Source organism: Petromyzon marinus, unplaced genomic scaffold (assembly GCF_048934315.1).
Source record: "Petromyzon marinus isolate PM22_M1 ecotype Great Lakes invasive population unplaced genomic scaffold, UKy_Petmar_22M1.pri1.0 PM_G_Scaffold_33, whole genome shotgun sequence".
Taxonomy (NCBI): domain Eukaryota; kingdom Metazoa; phylum Chordata; class Hyperoartia; order Petromyzontiformes; family Petromyzontidae; genus Petromyzon; species Petromyzon marinus.
This window is the reverse complement of record NW_027422906.1, coordinates 207,261-217,808: the sequence shown is the minus strand read 5'-3', so window position 1 is coordinate 217,808 and position 10,548 is coordinate 207,261. Positions and strand designations below refer to the sequence as shown.

The window sequence follows — 10,548 nt, the reverse complement described above, 5'->3', positions numbered from 1 at the left end:
TCTTGGCGTCTTCACGATGCATCTTCATTCTTGATACGGGCAGCCTCGAACCTCGTGAGGAGGCTGCTTATATGGGCCTCGGCGTGCCCGGGCTCCGCCCCGGCCACGCCTCCCTTCGAGAACCCTCTCGAAGCCCCCCCCCCCCCCACTTGCTGTCCACATGCCCCCCGAGGTGCCCTCTAGGCCCCCGGCCCCCACTGGGGTCCAGTCACGTGTCCAGCTGGGGTCACAGAGAGGGCCACGACCTCACACCACCCTCGTGGCCTCCCGAGTCCAGAACCGGCCCTAACGTCATTCCCGCCTCCAGCCGGGATGACGTCATGTGTGTGTGTAGACCGGCGTGGTAGGGACGCTCCCCCGCATAGTGACGTCACACGTGTGCGTGTGTACGCAGTAGTGATGCTACCATCACTACAGATCTATTACCGTCTATACGACCGCCACTGGTTACACGGGGTACCGCGCGGTGTGTGTGTGTGTAGAAGACGCGCGTCTGCAGCGCAGCGTGAGTGATTAAGGTGGGGTTCGGGGTGCGCTAAATCCACTCCACCGCCGTGCGCGTAGATCGCCATCTCTACGACCCGCTACGGTTTACGCGAGGGTTTCGCGTGGTGTGTGAGACGCGCGTCTGCAGCGCCGTGCGAGTGATTTGAGCGCGTGAGGCACTCCGTGTACTGCAGCACACGGAGCGGCCGTGCTCGCGTTAACGGTGAGGCGTGCCCCATAGCCTGGTCCCAGCCATTCCTTTCCCGCTTGCATTAGCACCTGTGCACAGCGGATTAAGGCTTATCCACGGTGGGGGGGGGGGGGGGGTGTGCATATTTGTAGTGTTCGATTTCACTCGGACAACTTTTGTCTTTCTTCGAACACCGCTTTATTTACAACTCTCCACGTGTCCTCAATACTTCACAGTATCCATGTCGCCACGGCTCGCTCGCCACCTTTGTCTCTCCACTCCCCACGATTACTGCGCTTACTCCACCGCTAACTTCTTCGTCTCCGCTCTCCGCTATCACCGTCACGATGCTCTCTCCACTGATAACTTCTTTGCCTCTGCTCTCCGCTATCACCGTCACTATGCTCTCTCCACTGCTAACTGCTTCATCTCTATTCACTGCTATCACCGTTAAACCCGCTACCACCCGACACAGCCAACTAATAAGGTGAAACACCGTCGTACACGAATCCCTTAGTGATGGTCACATTAAAATAATATCAGAACGTTTATTTTGTTTGCCACCTTTGCTGTTGTTTTCCCTTATTTCACGCCGTTTGTGTTATCGACGTCACGGCAACGCGTGGCGCGTGGCCCCGCGTCAGAGAAAGGGGCACCCGCAAGGTGACGTCAAGCGCCGCTCCTCCAGTGAATCGGCTTCCTGATCTACACAACGGGCACGCCTTTCGTACGTCTCTTAAAAGGCGTCCGTCGCAAGTCAATGAAACCTTTGGAGCGAGAATTTATCAAAATGAAGTGAGACGCGCAGGAGAGCTCCATTCAGCGCATCCAGGGAGCCCACGGTGGGCCCTCCAGCCCAGGTCTCACTTCGGGTGGGTCCGCAGGATTATTTTGGCAAGAAACATTTTATTCTCTAGGTGCGGACCATTTTATTTCCATGTGCATATTTACGCGTGCGTGAATTGTACCTTCAATATTTTTTTGTAAATGCTTTGTATATGTTTACGCATATATATGGTAAGCGGTGCAAAGATCCACCGGACCAATGTGAATTTGTATCAGGTAGATATGTAGTGTTCGATTTCACTCGGACAACTTTTGTCTTTCTTCGAACACCGCTTTATTTACAACTCTCCTCAATATTCCACAGTATCCATGTCGCCACGTACACGATGTGTGCGCGCAAACACAGTACCATGTATACACGGAACACACATGCAGGATGTTTACAATGATTATGAATGTAACGTCTTACACAGCACAAGTTCCACAGTACTGTTGAGTCCTTGTCGTACTTCCCAAAGCCACATTTACTACACCGTCATCAGCAGCTATGATCGAGCCACTGCTGGGTGAAGGCCTAAGGTTATAAAGCAAACATTTGTTCCGTGGTGTAACCCCCCCCCCCCTCTGCCCCCATCCCAACTCACCAGGCAATTTCAATGAATTGTCACAATTCAGGGTCGCGAATTGATTAAATAATCCATTCTTCTTTTATATATAAAATTGCGGTGAATGTATCGGCCACTAGTGGCTGCTTCGAGGGTTACACGATCCCATGACATGCAACATACGTATATGATTTCACCAAAACAAATATTATTTTTACATGTGCACGCACACACGATGATGCATCGTGAGGTTAATAATTCAACATGAATCAGTGCATCATCTCTAAGAGACCGTTGTTTTAGTCACGTTTGAGGAGCTGAAGAACGTCTATGAAAGCAAATCTCAGCAATCTCTCTAATGGACTTGGCGGTCCCGCTGTGGTTAGAAATGGAATGTTTACGTCAGCAGTGGCAGGTAGTGTGCTCCTCAACACACTGTGGTGCTCACTTCTGGCTTTACTCTGAAACATTTTTTCCAACACCAACTTCTCTCTCTCTCTCTGCCCCCATCATGTTAATCCGCTGTTCTTTTACGTCGATCAACTGCGGGATGAATGCCTCCCCATGCCGAGCGGTCCGCGTGCGTTATTTGAACACATTTCATCGCGCCGGTCAGTGCGGGTTGGTGAGAATGGGGGTGCGTATGAAGTGGGAGCGTAGAAGAACGCTACAACAATGAACTTTCCTGTACTGCCTTCTCCTACCACACCGCATTGCCCCAGTCCTCTTGTACACGGTGGTTACTCATCCATGCACTAGCCGGGCTCAAACCTGCTTAGCTTCTGAGTGTTTTGATGACCTGGTGCATTCTGAGAAAATTGGTCACACGCTCTCGAGACGTTCTGTCACCATGAACACGATTTTTTTTATGTTGAGCCCCACAATTCACACAGTCAGCCCATTTTTGCAGTCTTTCTCTCCTTCTTTCCTCCCACTGCTCGACTTTGAAATAAACTAAAACTAAACTCTGAACTATCTTTCATTTCACCAGGAAAGGCCCCACTGAGCTACACACAGGCAGGTATTTTTGTCAGAAGTGAGCAATCTGGCCACACATTATAGCTCAGCGAAGTGTGCTTATGTTGTGTGTGGTGGACATTTATAGCAGCCAAATATTCCAAATGCATGTTTCAAAAATGCGGAGGGAAATCCGGACCACGGGGAGAAACTGCAAACACCAAATATAAACATAAAATACCCCTCGTCACTTTTCTTAAGTTCTTATTACCTTGCTTATTGCAGGAAGTGTGTTGACGCTTCTCTTTTGCATCTTCTAGTGCACTGTTTGTTGCTGGCTCATTGACATATTGAGCACAAGGCAGGATTGTGACCACAGGCTTACCCCTGCCTTGAATGTCACACGTGCAACAAATCACGACTCTGGCTCAGATCAAGGACCGCGTTCCACTCCCATCAACCACAGCTCCCATCAGAGTGCTGTTTGTGCCTGGCCGCCTCGCACGTTGGGCCTCTACTCAGCAACTGTTTGCACGCAAAATGTACAGGCAGAAACCATCGCTTCTATGATTTTTTTTAATGTTCAATTTATTATTTTTATTCGAAAATGTTATTTTATTATTTTTATTTTCTATCTTCCTGACTTTACCGCAAAGAACTAAGAATATTGTAATACATTTACACTGTCAACTTTAGCTGTACATTGTGAATACGAAGTGTATATGGTATATTTATGTTTTATATAACGTAACACAATCAGCCATAGATCGGCGGGGTCGTGGTTCAAGCGCGGGGTCAGAGGTCGGCAGGAAGCACGCGGCAAGGTCAGAGGTCAGCAGGAAGCACGTGGTGCTGGCGGCAACGCGGCCTCAGTCCAGTTCCATGTATTTGGTATAACCCTGTGAGCCATTCAGCTCTTGAATCGGGTGCGGCCCTTCCCTCTGCTGCTGCTGCCCTCTGCTACTGCTGCTGCCCTCTGTTGCTGCTGCCCTCTGCTGCTGCTGCCCTCTGCTGCTGCTACTGCTGCTGCCCTCTGCTGCTGCTACTGCTGCTGCCCTCTGCTGCTGCTGCCCTCTGTACTGCTGCCCTCTGTTGCTACTGCTGCCCTCTGCTACTGCTGCCCTCTGCTACTGCTGCTGCCCTCTGCTGCTGCTGCCGCCGGTGCCCGCGGGCTGCATTGAGCTTCGCGTGCGAGCCGAAGGGCGACGCGAAGCGGCGCTTCTACGGAGAGGAACAGCAGCAGGAGCACAGCGCCCTCGACTGGCAGGTGCGGTGGTGGCGGCCTGGGGTCGTGTTAGTGGTGGCTATGGTGGTGGTTGTGGTGGTGGTTGTAGTGGTTGTGGTGCTGGTTGTGGTGGCTATGGTGGTGGTTGTGGTGGTTGTAGTGGTTGTGGTGGCTATGGTGGTGGTTGTGGTGGTGGTTGTAGTGGTTGTGGTGGTGGTTGTGGTGGCTATGGTGGTGGTTGTGGTAGTGGTGGTTGTAGTGGTTGTGGTGGCTATGGTGGTGGTTGTGGTGGCTGTGGTGGTGGCTGTGGTGGTGGTTGTGGTGGTGGTTGTAGTGGTGGTGGTTGTGGAGGCTATGGTGGTGGTTGTGGTGGTGGTGGCTGTGGTGGTGGTTGTGGCTCTGGTTGTGGTGGTGGTTGTGGTGGCTGTGGTGGTGGTGGTGGTGGTGGTTGTGGCTCTGGTTGTGGTGGTGGTAGCTGTGGTGTTGGTTGTGGTGGCTGTGTTGGTGGCTGTGGTGGTGGTGGTTGTGGTGGTGGCTGTGGTGGTGGCTGTGGTGGTGGCTGTGGTAGTTGTGGTGGCTGTGGTGGTGGTGGTGGCTGTGGTTGTGGTGGTGGTGGCTGTGGTGGTGGTGGTGGTTGTGGTGGCTGTGGTGGTGGCTGTGGTGGTGGTGGCTCTGGTTGTGGTGGTTGTGGTGGTGGTGGCTGTGGTGGTGGTGATTGCGGCTCTGGTTGTGGTGGTGGCTGTGTAATTGGTTGACAATATTTTGTATTTCTCTCAATTTCAATAGATTTTATAATTAGTATTGGCCAGTATTAAGACTAAAATAACACCAAAGAAATATGTTGACGTTTGCGTAAAACGAATTATTATTGGCCACGACTATTTAGATCATCTGTTGAAATTGAGAGAAATAAAAAACAATTTCACCGTTCTGACAGCTGCAGGCTCAGTGCTGCTGGGAGCGTATTGTTTAGTAATACATTTAACGCATGCTTATATCCAGGTTATCGTATGGTTACTCTTTGGTTCTTTCGGTAAAGTCACGTATGTAAAAATAAAATAAAACAAAAATAAAAACAACTAAATTAAATCATGACGTTTCGGGCGCAACACAAGCGTCAAATATTGCATTCACTTGCAGAGAGTTGTACCTGTACATATCCGCCCTGAAGCCAATACAGTCTTTTGATTTTGGAGAGCTTTTCTTTTTCTGTGAGGTTTACCTGAAATGGAATTGTGTAAAGTGTTGTGCATTTTTAACGCGAAGCTCTGTGTGTGTGTGTTTTTACGTAAATGTAATCACAGGCCGAGCGATATCAGACTTTTCGTCCCGAGACGGCGGTCTAGAGATTTGATCCAGACGTCTTGTCTCCTTGCACGCCTCGAAGGATGATGAAGCTACGCCTCCCGGTCCTGTTCCTCTCGCTGCTGCTGCTCAGCGTCTCATTGCTGCTGAGCGTCTGGTACATGTACAGCTGGAAGGGTTTCCTCGTTCGCGACCTCGACGCACTCGGCAACTCGTCCGTCTTCAGGCCAAAGCCGGGGTCTGCTTCCGATAAGATCAACCACGTGACGCTGTGCGGGCAACGGGGAGCGCTGCAGAACACGTCAATGATGCGCGTGCGCGACACCAAGATATTCTTGGTGTCGGCGTACCACGACCAGCGCGAGGCCAGTCAGAGCACACGCATCATCGGCATCGCCAACCGGTATGAGCCGGACGTGCTCTCCTGCCACTTCTGCTGCCGAGGGCACTCGGAGATCCTGACGGTCACCGCCAGCGCCTACGTCCACTCGGATCACTTTGACTTCCCGTACGGCACGGCCGACTTCCTGTGCACGGAGCCGCTGGACTGCGAGCCGGGACACGTGTCCGTCCAGCGCATGCGCACAATACCGGACGAGGAAGAGGCCGAGTGGGTCTTCATGCCCGTGCGAAATCGGCTCTACATGCCCCCCACCATCACACAGGAATTCAGCGTCTGCATCTCCACGCTCTTCGGGAACTACGGAAACGTCCTGCAGTTCGTGCAGGCGATCGAAATGTACCGCATCTTGGGTGCGGGCCGCGTGACGGTGTACAACACAAGCTGCAGCTCTGAGCTGAACAAAGTGCTCCTCTACTACATCAAGGCCGGCCTCGTCGAGGTCGTTCAGTGGCCCATCACGGACTACGTGCGGGTGTCCAGAGGGTGGCACTACCCCGAGCACCCAGGCGAGCTGCACTACTATGGCCAGATAGCGGCGCTGAACGACTGCGTGTATCGGCACATGTACAGCACGCGCTACCTGGTCCTCACGGACATCGACGAAGTGATCATCCCTTTGAAGCACACAAACTGGAAGGACCTCATGCGGTACTTGAACGACAAGTACGGCGCCGACATTTACACATTCGAAAACCACGTGTTTCCCTACACGGTATCGGAAGAGTTTGGGTCGAAGTTCCAGGCTTGGAACGCCATCCCGGGCGTCAACATCATGCGCCACATTAGACGGGAGCCAAACCTGCCGGAGGTCTTCAACCCGACCAAGATGATCCTGAACCCACGCGCGGTGCTGCAGACGTCGGTGCACAGTACGCTCAACGCGCTGGGCATCTCGCAGATGGTGCCTGGAGACATCGCGGACATGCACCACTACCGATCGCCCGAGCAGCCCGACTTGCCGCTCGACTCGCTGGCCGTGGACCTCACGCTGTGGAGATACAATGCCACTCTGATCAGAAATGTCAACAAGGTCCTCAACAGGGTCTTCTGGAATGAGTAGGCACAACGGGCGGCGGTGGCGGCGGTGGCGTTGATTGTCATCTTGCGTTTTTTGCGGTCTTGCAATTTGAGTTAAACACCGGTGTTTGTGAGTTTTCCGTTTGCGAATGTGGTCAATGTATGGGACATTTATTTGCTAATCCTATGATTGCGTTTACAGTTAAAATTTGTTATCTTAATTTTTTTCTGCATTTTAATCCACCAGGGCACAATAGGGTTTGTATTGGTATGTCTTATGGAAGCTAGGGAAGTTAACATTGGTTTATTTTAAACCAATCCTAATTATTTCTATTGCTTTTGGGAGTACCACTCGAAATGTTTTCAGGTTAAAACATTTAAAATGTGGCACAAATTTATTTAAATAAATGTTCAGTGTGCATGTTCTACCAGTCTCTAATGAGCTTATTGTTTTCACGACTCATGTCCACGGAGGATAGTCAAATCCCAGAGTGTCAGGATTTTAAAAAGTAAATCCTGTGGTGATAAAAAAAATGCACATACGATATTAAACTTTGAATTTGAGTGATAATTTGAGTGTTTTGGGCCAAATGAGCTAGTAAAGACTCACATTAAACATTACAATAGATTCAGTAGGAATATATTTATACATCCAAATGTATATAGTTGTATATTTGAATATGTAACAACACCAGCTGTTGATACATACAGCTAATTTTAAATTATAAAGCCGTGTTAATGTATTCCTAAACAATACATGGAGTTGACATTTCTGAATTGTTGCATTAGATAGTTTCACGATGGATTATTCAGCAGAAATCATCATTATCACGTACTATCAATCTTGCAAACCAGTTTTAAACATATACAGCAAAATGCTATTACTATTCTTTATCTACATATATAATATCACAGATCTGTCCTTCTGTCATTCTGTGACTGTGATTAACGCCTCCGGATTGGTTTAAGTGCGTCACGTGACCCCGAGCAAACAGCCAACCAGAGGTGCGCCCCCCCCAAACATGTATGCCCCCGGATTGGTTTAAGTGTGTCACGTGACCGCGAGCAACCATCCAAGCAGAGATGAGCCCCTCCCAAACATGTACGCCCCCCGATGCTGCCCTGAGGCAGAGCCGTGCTCGGGCCGCTGCTGCCCCGAGGGAGATGGGTGAGGAGACATGTGAGTGACAGGAGAAGGGTGAGTGAGAGTGAGGAGAAGGTGAGTGAGAGTGAGGAGAAGGGTGAGAGTGAGAAGGGTGAGTGAGGAGAAGGGTGACAGTGAGAATGGTGAGAGTGAGGAGAAGGGTGAGTGGCAGGAGAAGAGTGACAGGAGAAGAGTGAGTGAGCGTGAGGAGAAGGGTGAGTGACAGGAGGAGGGTGAGGAGAAGAGTGAGTGAGAGTGGAGAATATATGTAATTTGTACGTGTTTATCTTAGGGATGATCCTTCGGTAGAATACTTCAATACAAAACTTCCATAAATCGTTAACAAGTTTATATGCTTAACCCAGATATCATGGCACTTATGTATTTGTAACGAGAGTGCGCCACCTACAGGACGACCGGGGGGTTATTGCAGACACGTGCTATGTTGTCTCACATCCAATCAGTAAGGGGGATCCCATCTGGGTGAAAGGTAAATGGGTAGAGCTAGCGGGAAGCCTCGAGAGCCCTCTAGAATGTTCCGAGAGGGGCGTGGCTAGAGGCAGAGCTTAGCACCGCCGAGAGGGATATAAGCAGAAGCAGCAGAGGACTCTGGGTCGTCGGTGTGTGAAGAGCCCGGGTCCGAACGTCGTCACCACCTGCGCTACCACCCATCGGCCACGTGGCGGGCTCCACCAGCTGAGCCTCCCCTCTCTCCGACACGCCGTCAGCCAGCGGCGAGGCGGAGAAAGAGTGAGTGCCACGGCGGCGGGAGGCAAAGCGTGCGCCGCCGTCCCGGGAGCAAGAGAGAAGCCAGCTGCGCAGGGAGACACGTGCTGTACTGCAACTTGAGAATAAATACAACTGAAGTTTAACCCATGTCGGAGACGCTGATTACATATTGATAAGTGGATGTTAATAAAACATGCAACTAGTAGTCAAAACCTTCTGTATTGTCATGTAACAATGTATCCGTTCACAAAAGTTAACATTTAAAATCGTGACGTTTAACAATATTCACATGCAGCGGTTGGCAATTTTACGTTTCAACTTTCCAGGCACTCGGGTTTGTTAATTCAGAGAGTGAAACAGCAAGGGACATTCTCGTCTCTTTGTCCTCTGTTTGCCTTCGGGTGCAGTGAGTTTATGGTGTTTTGCCATGGGTCCTCCCTTGCTCTCTCAGAAATTCCCTGAGTCACTTCTTGCCCATGGAAGAGTTATTCCTTTATGGCCTTTCATTAACGTTTCACCTTTTGCTACATGAGTTAGGTTTATTCCTGAGAAGCGAAATATTCGACGGCTTTAAGGCCTTCCTCAGCTCTGGTTATTCTCATCATGCCCATCTGATCAATGTCTCTTGTATTATGTTTACCCGTTTCTCATTATAGTGCTGTTTTGGCTTCGTCATCTGGTTTTCCCAAGCTTCAGCATGCAGGGAACGCATATTTGTCTCCAAGGAGCCATGATATAAAAATAGACAATATTACACTAACATTTTTTTGGAAGAGGCATATATACAACAGGTGTGGGAGCATGGCGCTGAGGTTTAGGAAACTGTAAGTCCCAGGCTTCTATGGTCTGGCCTTCCCATAAACAAAACACGAGGAATGGTAAGGGTGGTTGCTTACGCCTCCACCGACTATTAACACCAGTGGAGGGATGGAGGCAAGGCCGGTGAGTCAGATGCCTTCTATGACCTGTCACAAGTACTAGCTAAAGTCGCCCCTTGGGATGGAGTCATCCTGTCGGGTGACTTTAATGCCTGAGTGGGTCATGACACTGGCATCTGGGCCAAAGTGATTGGAAGGCATCGGCCAGAACAGCTCAATAACAACGGTAGGAGGCTGCTAGACTTCTATGCGGCACTCTGGGCTTACCAACACGCTGTTCCGGCATCGGCGCATCCACACAGCATCATGGATGCACACTGGGTCCAAGCAGGGACATCTGCTGGACTATATAGTAACAGAACACCGAATGCAAGCCCATGTCCTTGACACCAGGACCTACCGTTGAGGTGATCTGCCCGTTGACCATATGCTTGTCATCTGTAAGATTTTCCACTCCGGTGGTGGGTGTCCATCTAGGACACCATTCAAAGCCACATTGGCCTGGTCTCAGCTAGCTGATGAACGTTGCAAGTTAGAATGTCATCATCTCTTGCAGGAGAATACAAGTTAGGAAGCATTAAAGTCAGAACACAGATCAGAACATTTAATTAAATGACTGCGTGTTGTCTTGGTGTGGTCTGGGACTGTTTTGTTGGTGTTTTACTGCCTTGCCCTAGCTTGCGTTCGGTATTGATACATCGGCAGGCATGTATGTACTCATTTAATTTGTACTTAGATACTATATTTATAGTCGTACATTTTTAGTGACTTGCATTACTTTTTTCTATTTTGTACTCCTAACAAAATTGTATTGCTTGTTGTA

General features: G+C 49.9%; 1 protein-coding gene across 1 annotated transcript; it reads left to right on the top strand.

Moving 5' to 3' along the window:
• Positions 1-3,847: 3,847 nt before the first annotated feature.
• LOC142915640 (beta-1,4-galactosyltransferase galt-1-like) lies at positions 3,848-7,400 on the top strand. The gene is made up of 2 exons (XM_076061359.1): positions 3,848-4,291; positions 5,554-7,400. Exon 2 carries the CDS (start codon positions 5,638-5,640, stop codon positions 7,015-7,017), a length of 1,380 nt encoding a protein of 459 aa, XP_075917474.1. The 5' UTR covers positions 3,848-4,291; positions 5,554-5,637; the 3' UTR covers positions 7,018-7,400.
• Positions 7,401-10,548: the final 3,148 nt, after the last annotated feature.